The sequence below is a fragment of the Micropterus salmoides genome, unplaced genomic scaffold (genome assembly GCF_014851395.1).
Source record: "Micropterus salmoides isolate LMB-PRFRI ecotype aquatic unplaced genomic scaffold, ASM1485139v1 Ms_hic_scaffold_7, whole genome shotgun sequence".
Lineage (NCBI taxonomy): Eukaryota > Metazoa > Chordata > Actinopteri > Centrarchiformes > Centrarchidae > Micropterus > Micropterus salmoides.
Window position 1 is genome coordinate 35790137 of NW_024044459.1, and position 18931 is coordinate 35809067.

Genomic DNA, 18931 nt, shown 5'->3' on the forward strand with positions numbered 1-18931 from the left:
GACCAGCTAAATAAAAGAGTTGGAGACATGACCAAATAGAGAAATGATCTTCAGAGACAACTTCAAGGTAAATATTTCTTTCTTAATTCTGGCTGACCTTAACCTAATGACTCAAAGTTATATTTAAATTCAGAATTTCACTATATATTTATTTATGTTTAGAGACTGTGTTAAAGTCATTCTCAGTCAATATAAGCAGATGAATATTTGAAGTAATTAGCTAATAATTTATTTTTACTGCTGTTCTTATAACCTGCCAGTGATGCACACTGTCAAACAACTGTGTGTAATGACTGAATTAACCAAGGAACAATCTTGTTACATACGACCTTGCCATTTTATGTAACTGAGCTTCTACCATTCATTGTAATCAGATGTACCAATACGGTTGCAACAAGGTGCTAACTTCAAAATCAAATAACCAAAGATAAACTTTTCATGCAGTGAATGTCAGTAACTGTAATTCATTTGAGATAAATGTAGGCCAACTGACATTTGGTTATGTTAGCTAGCGAAGTGTGACTTACGTTAACTAACTGCAATTCGAATCTAACTAGCTATTATGTTACGATAAACACTAATTAAAGCTGGCCACATAAACTTAGAGCCCGACTGATTTATTGGCAAGCTGATATTGTCGGCTGGTATAAGCTAATTGCAGAAAAGTTAGTAATGGCGTTTATAAGAGCTGAATAGTGATGATATGAAAAGAAATTGACAGACAGATCCTTCAGACATGTCATAATTGAGGTCAGTCCGCAACTCTTTTGTTGGCAACACCACCACCAGTGCCGCACAAGACAAAGCAATCAGCTGCCCGGAGTCAGGCAGAGCATACAGAAACCACAATGAAGATTCTCTGTGTTCACGATGAGTTGATCATTTGTCACATGAAAGCGTAAATAAGGCTGACAACAGTCATGACCATCCCTGTCCATACCTGTCAACTGACATTTGAAAATAAGGGAAAGGTCCACATATTGCTTAGATTTAGACTTTGGTACACACAGTGAATGAGCACTAGGCAATAGCGATATGCAATACCATTTAATTCCTCTCCAATCCAATACCAAGTAATACCAGGAAGGAAGGTTGAGGCTCGGGGGATTCAAGTAATTGGTGGCACCTTGACAATGTGAAGGCTACCAAAGAGGCATTTTCCACCTGGGGGAGTATAAATAAGTGTATTAGTACAATATTAGATAAAATTCACATTTAGTCATTTAGATGACGCTTTTATCCAAAGAGACTTATGTGCAATTTGTACTCCTGCGTCAAATTGATGGCGTAGCCTCTGCGTAGCCCCCTACCCTACGGCATCACCTACTGCGTAGCCTGACGTGCACCTCCTCAAAAATGTAACTACACGTAGAGGCGACGCGGACCGTAAGAACTGTGATTGGTCGGCTGGGAAGCCTCGCAATGCCTCTGCTTTGAAGTGACTTTACTAGCGACCAAAACAGCGGCTGTAACGCAGTGGATCAATATATTTGACCGTCACAACCCGAGCAAAATGACTCGTTTCACTATCAGAATGTGATCCATTCGGTCGATAACCTTTGAAAAGGCTATACCAGCTGCACGTATACAATTTTACCCCCATTCACGTTAGCAGTGGGCTAAACCGGAGTTAGCCTGCTCGGCCGGCAAAAGTCAGCTAAGTGGACGCTGTAGCGCTACTGCCGACTAGCATTTAGTGGTGTACTTGCAGAACGATGGAGACACCGACGCACAAGTATGTATGCATGGCTTCGTGCGTAGGAGAATAAATTAAACTTTACAATTGCAATATATATTTCAGAGGTCGCACACCTCCAGAGCAACCAGGGGTTAAGTGTCTTGCTCACAGACACATTGGTGGATGTGTTACAGTGGAAATCGAATCCACGTCTCTCACACCAAAGGCATGTCTTATCCACTTCATTATCACCACCCCCTGATAATAAAAGGAAAATAAAAACTTAATATAATACTATATTTACAGGTTATGCTTTATATGGCTAATGTCTGCCTACAGATTGTTTAGTAGGCCTGTTTGTTACATTTCAACACCATTTTATTCATTATTCAACAATTAAACTGATTCACAAATAAAACTGTTTTCTGTCTTGGTAGGGCTAATAGTAGTGTATTCAATATAATTTCATATAATAGTATTCTATATAGCTTACCAGTAGTAAAATACTAATTCTAGTTACTGTAGTTTCATTATGGTACGTTGTTCTAATTCACTAAATCCTTGTGCAAGTCTCTCATTTGTTAATGTTAACTTGTCAATTATAATCATTCATTCAGAACGAGTTCAATATTTTGAAAGTAATGTAACACTCATATACTGTAGGTAGCACCACGTCAACCTTATTAATTTCCCACCCCACCCAAGTTGAGATTGGTCAGTTCACAAAAAGTCTCATTGATAAGAAGCTTTATACACACGCTTGGATTTAAAAAAAGCACTCCCTACTCCGTTTCTGCCAGTGGAGAGTGCCAATAAAAGTACCGGCAGCTTGTGAGAAGTGCCGGTACGCAAGAAAAATAGTAAAATGTAGACGCGCAGGTACTGCGTACCAGTGAATATTGGTCCATTTCAACTGTATTTGGGCATTTTTGACGCTGCTCTGGTGCCATGTGCCACTTTTATGGGAGATTCACGGGAAAATATTTAAACAGGAGGACAGCGGGAGAATCCCAGGAAAAACGGGAGGGTTGACAGGCATGGAAATTTTACAGATGTTAAATATGACAGATCCAGGGATTTTAGGGATTGATTTGATGATCTACTGTTCGTGGTTTTGAGTGGTGGCAAAGGTGCACTCACTGTATTAATGTAATTAGATGCTTTAGTTTGATCAGACAGAAACTAAACTGATTATGACTTTGTTTTGATATCTGCATTATTGCTCCAGCTTCAGTGACATCACATGATTTTAAGACCATAAGGTGGAACTGGCAGCCGTGAATACAACAAGTTATGATAAATATCTGCTCTGACTGCTAAATATGCATTTGTCTGTTTTCATCAGTGAGTAGATCACTTAATAAACATGGTAACATACAGGGCCATATCATAATCTGCACTTGCAGTTTCTTTAAAATAAGGGAGGATGAGAGCCAAACACAAATCATAACAGGACCACTAGTGATCACTGTTACAAGAAAGCTAATGATACTGTATTAGATTAAGTGGAGGAAACACCCCCCCCGCAGTGCGGGACTTTTACATATAAATGAAGTCCGTTTTATTCGAGTTCACACAATGCTGATTAAGCCAATCACCGCTAGGTAAAGCTGCTGTACACCAGAGTTTTTAAACCTGGTGTCTGTGGCGAGATTCCAGCACTGGTGAACCAGTGGTGATGTGTTTTATGCCAACCAGCAATGATTGGTTTGCCAGAGCTGAAGAGGGAAGCAACCGTAGTGACAGCAGCAACTCAGGATGGCAGAGCCATTACATCAGCAGCAGTCAACATAGTTGTGTAATTACTCTCACTGTCAAAAGGGGAAGACAAAAGTTCCACACTGCAGGTTTAAACTCAATACACAATGGGAATTATCTTTCAGATACTGAGGCCAGTTGCAAAACCCTGGCTGAGAAAGACATGATGAACATGTTGAATAATGGGACTTATGATGATGAGATTGTTAGTAATAAAAGTGACCCAATATTCAGCCTGTGAGCTTTCATTCATACATATTTCTAAGATAGATACCACCTTGGCACCTTGGTTTTGTAGCTGAAGCCTTTTTTAAATTCTTGTTCGTTATATGTGATAATATGATATTTTAAAGTACTTTGTGTTTTTCATTCACTCAACAAGGATGGCAGTTTTTCCGAGATGGATGCTATCACATTTCTTCACAGAGGAAAACCTGGCAAGAAAGTAGAAATGATTGTCTTCAAAAAGGTGCAGACCTGATGATTATCAACAACATCGAAGAACAGGTGTGTGTGTGTGTGTGTGTGTGTTTGTGCATGAATCTGTGTGTTAGAGCGACCACAACCACATGTAGAATAAAGAGCAGAACTATTGAATGAAGGTCACTGAAGTGGCGGATACATCAATACATCAGTTTAATTTCTTATAATGTTGTTGTTTTTTAAACAAGACTTTTATAAGACAGTTTAACAAGGACATGTGGATTGGCCTGACCGACTCAGAGACGGAGGGGACATGGAAATGGGTGGATGGGACTCCAATGACCACAAGGTTCACGCATGTTTACAATCAAATTAAATCACTACCTGGTGCTTTTTGGCTTTTGTTCACTGATAAAAGCTTTTTTTTAATTTCAGGTACTGGTATTCTGGGGAGCCTAACGGTGGAAGCGGTGAAAACTGTTTGGAAATAAAGTACTATGATGAAGAGAACAGCTGGAACGATGAAGCATGTTCCAATTCACACTTCTGGGTCTGTGAAAAGAAATTCCCTCCATAACCCTCCATCCAAAACCATCAGACAGTGCTGAAAACTCAATACGTTCACTGGTTTTTATAGAGCGCCAAATCATAACAGAAGTTATCTAAGGTCATTTTTTAGATTTGTCAGTTTAGTGTGGATATAATGTGAAACTTGGTTATAACTGTGCTGCTGGGAAAGTGGCCTGTTAACATACAACTACTGCTTTGTTTGCAAAAATCATGAAAAGTAATATATTAAACATGCTGTCTGCATTTCTTATTAGTTGACGTGATACTCTGACTGAATTTAATCTATATCTAATCTATGAATGTTTACTTTAATGGCAGATTTAAAATAATGCAATGCATCTAATCATACAGAAATAATCCCCCTTAATCATCACTTCTGACCCATTAAAGTGCGTGGCAGTGTCTGGATCCACAGAGAGCCTGCCCTCTGCCTGTATTTTCTATTCTGTGTGTTGGGAACGTTTCCGGGGATCAATCTTGTGGTCGGTGGGTGAGTAGCCCCCAGACAGTGAAACTGGGGATGGCTTCCACCCACTGGAGAGCCCTGAAGGAGAGGATGGGACTGAAGAGCTACGTGGAGTTGGCCTGTGTTGTATAGGTCACCTAGGTGCTGGCAGTTAGTACGTAAGCTTGTTAAGTATCTGCTTTTCCATTATGATTGGTAGTTTCAACCGATGCACGTCTGTCCATCTGCACGTCTTGACCAAATAGCCCTAAAGGTCTGTGGTGCTGAGTTTGAGCTTAGAATTATTTTCTGGTAACACAATACTGGTTCAGGAAAAAGTGTTCAGTAACGCTTTAACAATGTATAAACCTTCAACTGAAGTGGACAATGAGCAGGGCAGCGATGAGGATGAAGGGTCGATCAGCAGCGATGACTTGGAGCTGAGCAGTGGTGATTTAGAGGGTGAAGAGCTGCTCTGTGCTGACTCGGTAGGGCAGGACTGCACAGTGGCATGAGGGCGGCGAGATCCAAGTCTCCTACTGAGACTTCACAGCTGAGGGACCAGCTGACAGGTTAGTTGGTGAAGAGCTAACAGATTGGGCTGATTTCATTACACAGTTAACAAAAAACACAGGAGACTGAACTGGAGTCAGCCCGACTGGCAGTTAGCGGGCTGAGTGTGTTAAGCAGGCCGGTGGGGAAGCAGCCAGGGAGCTAGCTGCTGAAGCGCTAGCAGGCCCGGAGAAAAGGCAGGTCATTTGAAAAAAAAAGGTCCAAAAGAAATTAAAAAAAACTGAAAACCACAAATCATAAAGTCTAAGAAAGGAGTTTTCAAAGTCTAGGACTCTGGGCCTCTGTCTGTACTAATTTGTTTCTGACAAAGAAAAGCAGTTCCCTAAAACTATCTCAAACTGTATCTCTGAACTCTCTCATCATTCAAAGACAAAGAAACTATCTCTTCAGTTTTCATCGACTAAAACTAATCCATTAGAAGGCAAGGCAAGTTTATTTGTATAGCACATTTCAACAAGGTAATTCAAAGTGCTTTACATAAAACATAAAAGCCACAGGGAAATATAAAAAAGTTTTAAAAGTTAAATAGAAAATTAAAACAGGCAGGTCTCCCACCTTTGCTTATTTTACTCCTTTGATTCCCCATCTCCCACTGTTTATTTATATCAAGGGAAACAAAATTCAGGAGGCCGGTGACAAATCAGAATATGTAAATATAATATAATATAATGCAGTAATCATTAGCTTGCTTTTGTAGCCTTTTTGAAAAAGGCAGATCTGTTTCTTCTGTATTTACACTTCATTGCATATTTTCTAATTGTGCAAATAAACCTTTGTCAAAGCATTTTTATTTGTTATTTAAGATTTCTTGTTGCTGTTTTTTAAAAACCTTTTACCAAATGGTTTCAAAACGAGGTGGAGACACATCCCCAGCATCCCCAGAGTAAATGACACCTATGACCCCACCTCCCTGCTCCCTCCCTACAGGTCGAGCTACTCCATGCTTTCCCATTCACCTCCAGTCTCCTCCTCTCTGTGCCTCGGCCCTGCCACTCTGCTCCGCTGTCACACACCTCCTCCTCTGCCTGACAGTGGCCACGCCTCTCCTTTACTCCTTCAAGTGCCAGTGGCTGCATAGTGTCGGGTACTGCAGCTGATGCTGAAGCTACTGCAGCCCCGGTAGCAAACATATCGGTTATTTTCACACATTCGGCGGCAGCCATCTCAAGATTTACAGAAACAATTCCAAAAACAATCTATTTTTCATTTTCAACAAGTAACAATAAGTCAGTAAAGGCAGGTTTGGACCCAAAAGCAAAAACAACAGACCAGGCAGTAAGATGTTTTTTTAACTTGTCTAAAAATTGGCAGGAGTCATGAAATCAGTCAGGTAAACAAAGAACGACAGACTTCACCAGGCAGGCACAAGGTAAAGAGCCAGGGATATAAGTCCCAGGCAGGAAATGCTGCTGACAGGTGAGTGAGTCAGTGTAGCAGGGAGACGAGCAGACTGAGAGAAAATAATGACCAGAATCAAGTTGGGTGTTGTGACTTTTTATCAGTTTGTTTCTGTAGATCTGCATTTACTAGTATTCTTTTAGCAGTTACACTTCCTGGAGCGCACACAAAAACAAAAGTAACAGATTACATGATGTTTATTTAGACAACAAAAGTTCAAATTCAATCAGAGCCAGAAAACATTTTGATTCTCTGAGAGTAAAGTGTTTACAAACTGAAATTACATCATCAAGACTGAAATAACTCTTCAGACCGAACCCAGAAACTACTGATGATTATAAAAAGGTTAAAGAATCCCACAACAGGAAGCAACGTGTTGGTATAGTGGATACTTGACATGTTATATTGTGAGAGTTTAATTAACCTCAAACAGTCTGAAAGTAAAAGTTGGAACAATAAACTTACATTCCTGAACGTCACAGAGAAATCTCAGTGTGACAGATTTTGATATCAGAGGTTTCAGCATCACCAGCTGAACCAATATAAAAATATGGGAAGAGTTTCTCAGTGAAAGTGTCTCTGTGAGTGTAGATGTGAGTCATGTCTTCAGGGTTGTAGAAGGACACCTTCCTCTTGTCATAGTCCAGCTGGACTCTGATCCTCTGGAGACTCTTCTTCACTCCGACAGTCTTACCAACAACATCAGTGTATTTTCCTCTGCGATACGATAAACACCAGAATCCATATTTTGGTGAGGGAAATCTCTCTCCCTTCCTGTCAACTGACTCTTTAGCCAAACCTACAGTCCAGTCAGGATGGTCTCCCACCTCCACCTCCCAGCTGTGTTTCCCTGAGCTGAAGCCCTCAGAGCCCAGAACTTCTGCAAAGTAAGTGAATCTCTCTGGATTGTCAGGAAGCTGCTGCTTTGTGTCTCCATGTCTCACACTGGTCAGATCATCAGACAGATAGAGCCAGCAGTTTGCAGTGTTTGGGTCCAGAATGACAGGACTGAAGTGGACCTTGTCCTTCATCTTCTCCCAGACTCTGAAGGACAGGTTGCCCAGGTGTTTGGCCACATCTATCAGCGCTCCTGAGAGCAGCTGTGGATCTGACAGTGAGCGCTGGACTCTGGCTCTGGTCTGAGTGGCTTTATAACTGCTGAGGAATGGCACGCTGGGTTTCTGCAGCTCTTCTTCAACAGCAGAGATCCTGTCTGACAGAGAGGAGATCTGCTCCTGAATCTTCTTCATCTCTCTGCTCACAGTCTTCCTCTTCTGCTCCTCTTCCTCCCTCAGAGCTGCCAGTCTGGACTCCTCTTCCTCTTTCAGGAACTGGTGGAGCTTGTTGAACTCTGCTCTGATCTGCCTCTCTGTGGACAACAGCTGCTTCTTGGACTGTTGAATCACTTCATTGTATGTTTCCTCCACTTGTTTGTATTTGTCCCTCTTGTCCTGCAGAGACTCTAAGTCAGATTTCAGCTGCTCCTTCAGGTCCCGGACTGCTTGTTCTACAGGAACCACCTTGTGACTCTGGTGGAGAGAAAACTCACAGACAGGACACACAGCTCTCTGCTCGTCCTCACAGAACAATCTAGGCTCTTCTTTATGTTTACTACACACCTCCTCCACCTTCTTCTCTCCTTTTTCTTTCTCAGATGATCCAGCTTTCTGTCTCCCAGCAAAGGAGTCAGCCAGTTCCTTCAGTGGAAAGTTCAAATCTGGATAACCCTTTGATGATTTTCTTTTACAAATGGGACAGTTTTTGTTTCCAGCTTGTTCCCAGAATTTCTGCAGGCAGCTTGAACAGAAGCTGTGGTTGCAGCTCAGAGACACAGGATCTCTGAAAGTCTCTGAACACACGTGGCAGTTCAGGTAACTTTCAACAAGAGTTATTTTCTCAGCCATTTGATACTGAAGTTATTTTTCCACAGACTCACCGAGTGAACGTCTCTTCCCTTGATTGTTTCAAATACTCCAAACGTGTGTTTTCCAGCAGAGATCTCTCACCCTGTGATGGCGTCTCAGCTCTGTTCAACAATGTCCAAATCTACTGTCAGTTGAACTATCACACTCTCAGTCTATGATCTCTCCTCTGTCACGGGCTGAATGAACAGCAGGAAGTGTTGCCATGTCATCTTCTCACCAGCAGATGGCGCAGTCAGGATGTCTGTCAGAGTCAGTACAGGACAGTTTCCATGTACAGGTGTCTGTAGGAAGACAAACACAAAACGAAAATTGGGTAAAAAAATTGTCTGTAATTTTCTTTCACTAAAAAAATTATTAAAATGCTCAAAAAATGCAAAACTGTGTTCATTGAATCCAGTTGAAATGCATTTATTAATTTAGCTGACTCTTTTATCCAAAGCGACTTACAATTGCTATACATGTCAGAGGTCTCACGCCTCTGGAACAACTAGGGGTTAAGTGTCTTGCTCAGGGACACATTGGTGGATGGGTCACAGTGGGGGATTGAACCAAAGTTTCTCACACCAAAGGCATAGTCTTAGCCATTGCGCAATCGCCACCCGCCAATATATATAAATAAATAAACTGAATATAGAACAACCTGTTAACATGAAAGCAACGGAAAGCTTTGTTAAAATTTCAAATCATTTCAACTTGTTCTCATCCCTCAGTGTAAGCGTCTGTAAAATTCACAGGGCAAATATTTTAAACACCATTAACTATTATTAGCCTATTATTTTGTAAACACTGTTACAGTAAATGTACAAATAATAATCATGATACAAAATCCAGAAAATAAAAGTCTTTCAGTCGAGGTCTATTTGTTTTTGTTTGTTCTGGCACATTTTCTCTGCCTTTCGTTCAGTTATTCTCTTTACCATTTTACCTACATTAAGAATCACACGTCATGCATTGGTCAGTTAAATCCAGAGGTGGAAACAGTCCAAAAATGTTCTACTTAAGTAAGAGTATGATTACTTTGATGAACATTTACTTAAGTACAAGTGTAAATGACGAAGAATAAGGTTTTAAATGTTTGCTGTAATGCTTTGTCTTTATTTTTAGTTTCCTGTTTAACCGGAAGTTTATTGTGAAAGGACACTATACACGTGTAAGAAACGGAAATTAAAAAGAGAACAAGGGAAAATAGTACCGAAGCTGTAAGGGCACCTAGAGAGAAAAAGAGAAAGAGAAGTGTTAAAATGAATGGGGAGAGTAAGATAAAAGTACTTTAGCAGCAGTCCGGCTACAAGGTATGTTTACTGCTATAGTTTGTGTCTGAGTAAATTTAAGTGTATTTTGTGAAAATTGCTAACTTTCCGGTTATATGTTAAGCTAATCCCTTGTCTGTAAGACATCCTGCATGTCTTATTTTCTGTCTGTAAATTTCTGTTTAGCTCTTACATTGCTCACTGCAAGGAAGTTCAATAAAAGACAAGAGACCATCAGTCAAGGCTCAAAGAGATCATGTTGCACCAACACCTGAAAAATGGATGCATGTGAAGCAGTAACGGGTGACATGCACTCTCCATTTATGGTTCCACTGCTGCGCAGTCAAATATTTCACATCATTCCATCACCTCATACATCGCATCGACACGAGCCGATGAAGTGGCAGAGTTTGCCGCAAAGGAGGCCAAGTACAAGATTGTGCAAGATGAAAGAAATCGAATGGAAAGGATAAAAGCTCTAGAAAACCAGCACAAAAAAGAACTGGAACAAGAAAGATCTGAGCTAGATGGTCTACAGGCTGAAAAGGAAATGGAGGCAACTCGAGCCAGATTTGAAGCCTACAGCAGAGAAATTACACAGATGGGTGGCATGCAGTCAGTTAAGGATGAACAGGTGAGCCCAGATATCTCATCCCCATGCAACACACCTATCTAACACAGCCATGTCTTCACCCCCTGATATTGCTCAGCTAGCACAAGCTGTTCAGGACAGTATTACAATGAACAGACTTCCCATGCCAGAGCCAACAGTGTTCAGTGGTGAGCCGATCCCCTTTATTGAATGGAAAGCTTCCTTCATATCGCTGATAGACAAAAGGGGCATTTCTGCCGCTGATAAACTGTTTTTATCTGAAGAAGTACATCAGTGGCCCAGCTCGTAAATGCTTAGAAGGCACCTTTTTCAGAAATGATGAAGAAGTTTACCAGGATGCTTGGAAAAAAACTCAATCAGCGATACGGCCAGGCTTTCGTTGTCCAAAGAGCATTTAGAGAGAAGCTATCAAGATGGCCAGAAATACAGTCTAAAGATGCTGAAGGACTAAGAAGCTTTGCAGATTTCATAAATGCTTGCTTGCTAGCTATGCCGTGTGTAAAGGGCCTGGAGATACTGAACGATTGTGCGGAAAATCAGAAAATGTTACAGAAACTGCCTGAGTGGGCAGCAGCCAGATGGAACCCGCCATGTCACAAAGGCCCTGATGGAATCTAAGGACTTTCCCAGTTTCAGTGATTTTGCCTCCTCCTTAATGTTGGAGGCCGAAGTCGCTTGTAATCCAGTCACCTACATTTATGCACTTCACTCTTTGGAGTCACACAGCGACAAAGGGAATCCAAGAGACATCAAGAGGAACGAGGCAAGTGTCTTCAGCACAGGAACAGCTGTACACTGCATTAAGCAAACGTGGGATCTCACTGTATCTTATGCCAAAACATCCGTCCACTCCACGAGTGCCCAAACCTTATAAAAAGGTCACTGGCTGACAGAAGGACATATGTTAAGGACAATAAACTGCGTTATGGCTGTTTGAAACAAGGTCACAGTGTGAAAGATTGCCGACGTCGCCTCCTCTGTGACACCTGTACAAGGGGGCATCCAACCTGCCTTCAGGATTACAATTACACCAAGGATGCAAAAGGAGAAAAACAGAGTAGGGAACATGCAGGACAAAACAACACATTGGAGACAACAGCTGCCACGTCACTGAATGTTGCCAGGGAAGGACAATCTGCTGCAACCTCAATGATCGTTCCAGTGCAAACCCACAAAAAGAAAAACTTGTCTATGCTTTGTTAGACACCCAAAGTGACACTGCTTTGATTGATGAAGAAGTGAGTCGTGAACTGCAAGTAGACGCTTGTTCAGTGAAACTAAAACCAACCACCATGTTGGGAGACGATGCGATTGTAAGCAGCAAAAAGGTGTCGGGTCTCTAATACTTCTTGGCAATAAATCTTTTACCATTAGAAAACCTATTTGTCCCTTTTATGTCCCCAGGGGAACAACGCCAGCGGATTTAATTCCCACTTTTCTTGCGTCAGTGGAATTATTGGACATTTTGGTGAAGGGCCCTCTCGTTGTCGTTCGCTGCCGGGGACTCCGCACACCACTACTGGCAATATTTCTGTCCAACATGCGCTCACTGTGCAACAAACTGGACGAACTTCAGCTTCTGGTGGGAAAAACACTTTTATTCATCTTCTGTTCAGTGCTTCACAGAGACGTGGCTGTCTGAACTGATACCGGACTCCGCGCTGCCAACTGTACAGAGCGGACCGCGACACAGAACTCTCCAGCAAAACAAAAGGTGGAGGCGTCTGTTTTCATTTTAACAATGGCTGGTGTACCGATATGACAGTGATTCAGCAGAACTGTTCTCCTAATCTGGAATTTCTTATCATGAACTGTAAACCTTTTACTCCCCCCATGAGTTTGCTTCATTCGCTCTGGTTGGTGTTTACATCTCGCCGCACGCTGGCCGACCGGATACTGTGTGTGGAGCAGACAAACCCGGACTCCCTTGTTATTGTTCTCGGTGACTTTAACAGAGGAAATCTCACCCAAGAACTCCCCAAATACAGACAGTTAATAAAGTGTCCAACCAGAGAGGGGAACACTTTGGGTCACTGCTACACCACATTTAGAGGTGCCTATCACGCCGTCACACGCACTCCAGTGGGACACTCTGATTATGTGATGGTCCATGTGATTCCAAAAACCCTGGTTTACAGCTAAGCTCAGACCGCTACGGTTGGAAAAAGAGGAGACATTTAGGAGTGGTGACAGGGCCGGGTGCAGGGCATCAAAGTACGGGTTTAGCAGGGAGGTGCAAGAAGCTAAATGACTGTACTCAGAGAGACTAAGTTCTCTGCAAACGACGCCACTTCTGTCTGGAGGGGGTTCAGCTAGATCATTAACTATAAACCCAAAGTCCTCCATTCCATAAACGATTCTCGCCTGGCAAAGAGTCAATCGGACTCCATCCCCCGAGACTCCTCCGCTCAGCTTCAGCCTCAGTCCACCACATCTTCCCCTCCCTCCTCAGAGCTGGCCAGCTCCACCCCCTCCCCTCCTCTCTCCATCATAGAGAGAGATGTCAACGGTCTTTTCAGGAGGCAGAAACCCCGCAAAGCAGCTGGGCGGACTCTGTCTCCCCATCCACCCTGAGGCACTGTGCTGATCAGCTGTCACATTTTTAACACCTCACTGGAGACATGCCTTGTGCCAGCCTGCTTCAAAGCCTCCACCATCATCCCTGTCCCCAAGAAACCAAGGACCACTGGACTAAACGACTACAGACCCGTCACCCTGACCTCTGCGGTTATGAAGTCCTTTGAACGCCTTGTGTTCTCCCACCTTAAATCCATTACAGACCCTCTCCTTGGAGAGGAAGCAACACGTGAAGCTGGGAAAACATGTCTCTGATTCCAGGACCATCAGCACCGGTTCCCCTCTAGGCTGCGTTCTTTCCCCCCCTTCTCTTCTCCCTGTACACCAACAGCTGCACCTCCAGTCACCAGTCTGTCAAGCTCCTGAAGTTTGTGGACGACACCACCCTCATTGGGTTTCTCTCTGGTGGGGATGAATCCGCCTACAGGGGGAAGAGCGACCATCTGGTGACCTGGTGCAGCCAGAACAGTCTGGAGCTCAACGCTCTGAAGACAGTGGAGATGGTCGAGGACTTCAGAAAGAGCACAGCCCCACCCTCCCCCATCATCCTGTGTGACCCCCCAGTCACCACTGTGGACTCCTTCCGCTTCCTGGGCACCATCATCTCCCAGGACCTCAAGTGGGAGCTGAACATCACCTCCCTCACCGAGAAGGCCCAGCAGAGGATGTACTTCCTGTGGCAGCTGAAGAAGTTCACTTCTACACCGCCATCATTGAGTCCATCCTCACCTCCTCCATCACCATCTGGTACGCTGCTGCCACCGCCAGGGACAAGGGCAGGCTGCAGCGCATCATTCGCTCCGCAGAGAAGGTGATTGGCTGCAATCTTCCATCACTTCTGGACCTGTACGCCTCCAGGACTCTGAGGCGAGCAGGAAAGATTGCAGCTGACTCCTCCCACCACGGACACAAACTGTTTCAGACTCTCCCCTCTGGCAGGAGGCTGCGGTCCATCAGGACCAAAACCTCTCGCCACAAAAACAGTTTCTTCCCATTTGCAACTAGCCTCATCAACAAGGCCCGGGTCCCCCACTGACACTCCCCCCATGGAAATGATACAAATGTCTCTGCACATGTAAATGTTATTTCATCTCGTGTCGTGCACAGACCTGGCACGTTGCACATATTTGTTGTTGATTGTTGATCTTTGTTGTTGTATATTTGTATGTTGTCAGTTTATATTTATATGTACACAATATTCTCTTGCGTTACTTCTGCACAGCACAGACCCAGAATAATGTACATGTATATATCTGCAACGTTGTTCTTCCATTCCATATTTATATATTTCTACATTTATTTATGTTGACTGTATGTTTGTCTACGTGTAGCTTTTTAACGTGTCATTTCACATCTTGGACTGCATTGACTTATATTGTGCATAAACGGTGAGCCATTTTACATCTACTATCACAGGTAAAAACATCAGGAGTGGGATATAAATAACCATAAAAGTCCAACACTAAGGTGGTGGAGTTGGTGGACAGTGAGTTTGTCCCTGACCCAGGAGACCAACATTCGCTGTCTTTCATGTGAAAGAAAAATTAAATAATAAGACAACTTAAGTTACGTAACTCACGTAAGTTACGTTACATTGGTACAATGCTACATTGTGTTAGCTACGTTGTAACGTTAGCCATGTTAGGTAAATACACGCCATCCCATGATATCTGGGCGGCTGTGGCTCAGGAGGTTGAGCGGGTCGCCCGTTAATCGGAAGGTCGGCGGTTTAATCCCCGGCTCCTCCAGGGTGCATGTCGAAGTGTCCTTGGGCAAGATACTGAACCCTGAATAGTCCCTGGTATGAATGTGTGTGAATGTTAGTTTCTGGTTGAATGGTGAATGCGATGTAGTGTAAAAGCGCTTTGAGTGGTCAAAAAGACTAGAAAGTTGCTCAGGGGCGTGCGACCTCTGACATATATAGCAATTTTAAGTTGCTTTGGATGAAAGCGTCAGCTAAATGAATGAATGTAAATGCATATCACATTGTGCTGTGGAGGCAGCCAATATGGTTGTGTTTTACTGTCAAGAAGAATTGTTGCTACAAAGAATTAAGAAATATTCTACCAAACACAAATTTTCTTACTTTTTGTGCATATATATGGACAGTTAACTCTGACATTATTTAATTAAAGTCATATAACTTATATATATATAAATTTCAGCTTTGATTTCCTGTTTTATCCTCTTTACACTGGCTCCCACTATATTTTAGAACAGATTTGAGGATTTTACGGATTACATTTAAGGCCCCTTAATGGCCTTAATATAAAATCCTGACTGCTGATGTTAAGTTAAATGATCCGTTCTCCTTCTGAACTTTACCGACAGACTGCATTTACTGTTTCTATGAAGTTTTAGTTGAGTTCACTCACCTGCTGAAAGTCTTGCCTACATGTTCTTCCTCATATCTAAATGATGACTGTGACTATCTTTCACCAGATCATCTAAAGAACACATTTCCTTGAAACCTTGACAGACTGAGCCCCCCGACTCACATCACTGTTGTCATGTAATAAAAGTAAAGTGGACATGAAGTCTGTGTGCAGGATGACTCTTCTTTTTTACAGAAATACAATTAGAAACTCTAACACTGAAACACTAAACAATAATACATGTTGGTCCTGTAGAACTGAGAAAGAGGAAAACTATTCTTCCTCCATTCGGATTTACACAACCTGAAATTATAGCTGAAGTCAGCACATAAAACTAAAGCTGATTCTTTCTGATTGCTCTGTATAAAATCTGACTGGACTCACCAGATGTTGTCAAAATGTCTCTGCTGGAATCATCACAGGAAACTCAACTGGAGAGCAGCAAGATATCTGAATAACAGGCAAAAGTAAGGTTTACTTCTGTATATTAAAATACATTAAAGACAGGAGTGACTTTTATAACTAGTGTGATCACTAGAGTGTGTGTGTGGATTAACTGGACTAACTTGTTCTCTGTAAAATGGAGGACTTATATAAACCATGCAGGCTGTCAGCTGAAGTTAACTTGAGACCAACAAGGAAATGTTCCTGTAAAAGTAATAAATATGAACACCTTTCAGTTTAACTTTGACTTTATTTAATTAGAGTTATAGAACTCCTCTTTCTGGTTCTGTTTAACCAGTGAACTCTGAAATGTTTAATCCTGTTTTATCCTCTTTACACTGGCTCCCAGTATGTTTTAGAACAGATTTAAAAGTTTTACTGATTACTTTAAAGGCTCTTCATGATCCTCGGGTAAAAGTCTGTTGTCTGTTCCAGAGGCTGAAAACTAAAGTAAACAGAGTGTTTACTGACCGAGGACCTCAGGACGGATTTTGAAAAAACTATTAAATTAAACTCAGAGAAACCAGCTGGAATCATCGTTTCAGATCAAAGTAAAGAAAATGTGACTGTTTGATAGCTGTATATTTCTGCTGAACACCTGAACACATTTTCCTGAAGTCACAGTTAATTATCTGAAACTGACGGTGTGTCAGATCATATTTCTGTCTCTCAGTATTTATATTTTATATGAATATATGAAGTTTTAGTCGAGTTCACTCACCTGCTGAAAGTCTTGCTGTCTTCACACCCAGACAATTAAAGTCAAAGTAAAACAGGTTCAAGAAAAAAAACCAAGACGTCAGAACAGATCACATGATCAGATGTTTCTAAATATTTCAGAAAGGACAAAAGAAACGTGTTTTTACATGTGAATGAGTCTCAAAGGGAAAACTGTATTTAGTGTTAATGTAACCACTTTGAGTGAAATTATCCAAATCACTATTATTATTATTATTATTATTATTATATCATCATCTGCAGCTTCTTATATGTAAAAATTATTGATTTTTTATACTCATCTCTAAAGATATTTTAAATAGTGAGAAATGAATTTAGACCTCAAACTAATTTTCAACATGTTTATTTCTTTGATGTGGAGTTCAGCTTTTCTTCACACAGTATGTTTTTATATTAAGTCCTGTAGTATCTGAAGTGGGTGAGGCCTGAAAAACAACATGCCAGGTAAATAAATACCTACATGTTCTTCCTCATACCTGAAATAACGACTGATTATGTTTCATCAGCTGAAGAACTCAAACACATTTCCATGAAAGCTTGACAGACGGCTCAGAGGAAGATTCACATTAAAGTGGTGGAACATGAAGTCTGTGTGCAGGAGGTCTCTCTTTATCACAACAATAAAAACTCTCTCTCATTGTAAACACTGTGCAAATGTTGTTTTTCCTTCAGCTCCTGTAGTTGCACAGAGACAAAAACGTGTAAAAATTTGTTCTGGAGATGATAGTTGTTTCAAACATCGAACCAGGCAGGCAGATGATAAAGTGTCCATATTTTACATCATTATACATTATTAAATTCCTGACAGTCTGCCCATGACATATTTCAAATCATACAAGCACACAACAAACACATAAGAGGTGCAGATACTTTTAACAGAAACCTGCCAAAATCAGGAACATCTGGTCTCAAAATGATGCAGATAATCTAGTCCATGCATTTGCTACTTACTGCAATCCTTTATTATCAGGCTGCTTGAATAAGTCCGAATCTTCAGCTGATCCAGAACGCTGCAGCACGTCTTCTGACAGGAACCAGGAAAAGAAATCACATTTCTCCTGTTTTAGCTTCTCTGCACTGGCTGCCTGTAAAATCCAGATGTTACGTCCTAAGGTCTAGGGTTAACCTGGACGCAGCACGAGGTGAGACTCCCCACCCTTCCCACTCCCAAGCAAGGCCAGAAAAAAAGGGAACTACACGTTAGCGGTTTTATTTTACTCAGATGAGCAGTGCCCAAAACACTCTATGTACCCTAAAACCTCCCTAAACCAAAACAAGTGTAAAGAAAAGACAAAGCTCTAGACCAGACTTCTAACACTAAAACATCAGGAAAAAAAGAGCCTATTTAAACAGAAACAAGCTTCTCACTCCTACTGATAGTGCTGATAGCAAAAACAATAAAGCTACAACAAAGAAGCAAACAAAATGGCTCAGGCCAACAAAACAAGGGTGTGAGACAATAATCAGGATCACTGAGGTGCTGGTTAATCTGCTCACACAGACTAATATGCTCAATACACAGGTTTCTCTACCTAAGATTCAAATACACAGTACACAGGTTTTACGCCGGTGCATGTTGGGAATAGCAGAGTGAAGAGAGCAGAGTTCTGTCAGATGGGGATTAAAACAGCTGCTGTCATTAGGCGACCAATCAGAAGGCAGCAATCAGCTCCGCTGGACCAACCTGGGGTGCCCACCTGTTCTGCATTACCTGCATACACAGAACAGCTGACAGTGCAGGATGAGAAAGATGCAAATGACAAAATATGACGCCAGGGTCATAACACAGAATTTAAAGTTCTTCTTCTCACCTACAAAGCTCTTAATGGTCAGACACCATCTTATCTTAAAGAGCTCACATCTTCCCACGATGCACTGAGCTCTGCTCTCCCTCTGCATCTGTATGAAACCTCATCCTGTTCATGCATGTTACTGACTTTACTTCTTCCCTTTCAGAAAATGGAGGCATCCATATAGAAAAGAAGCTCAAACAAACTCCCTTGTAAGTGTTGTTATGGGTAAAGAATTGTGATCAGCTACAAAATGAAGCACAGAAAGAGCCCTCCGTCATTTACACTGGAGAAACAACAAGGGAGCGTAAGCAAGAGCCTTACCTTAGCTAGAAAAATGCACACTTTCATGCAAACTGCAACTCACACACACA

General features: G+C 41.9%; 1 protein-coding gene across 5 annotated transcripts in view; it reads right to left on the reverse strand.

Moving 5' to 3' along the window:
• The window catches only part of LOC119891566 (nuclear factor 7, brain-like), a 51466-nt gene extending 33115 nt beyond the window's left edge, over positions 1–18351 (reverse strand). The window contains exons 1-6 of one of the 5 annotated variants that reach the window (XM_038703316.1): positions 17719–18351; positions 17244–17442; positions 16751–16769; positions 16152–16233; positions 15970–16035; positions 8782–9051 (exon numbers count right to left, since the gene is read on the reverse strand). Coding sequence is in view for 1 of the 5 variants with exons in the window: in XM_038703318.1 (XP_038559246.1) it covers positions 7322–8749 (1428 nt within the window). In the remaining 4 variants the exon portion in view is untranslated. Of the gene's footprint in view, positions 1–6925; positions 9052–15969; positions 16036–16151; positions 16234–16750; positions 16828–17243; positions 17443–17718 lie in introns of those variants that run through there. The other 4 variants (XM_038703317.1, XM_038703319.1, XM_038703315.1 and 1 more) reach the window with 4 other exon arrangements.
• Positions 18352–18931: the final 580 nt, after the last annotated feature.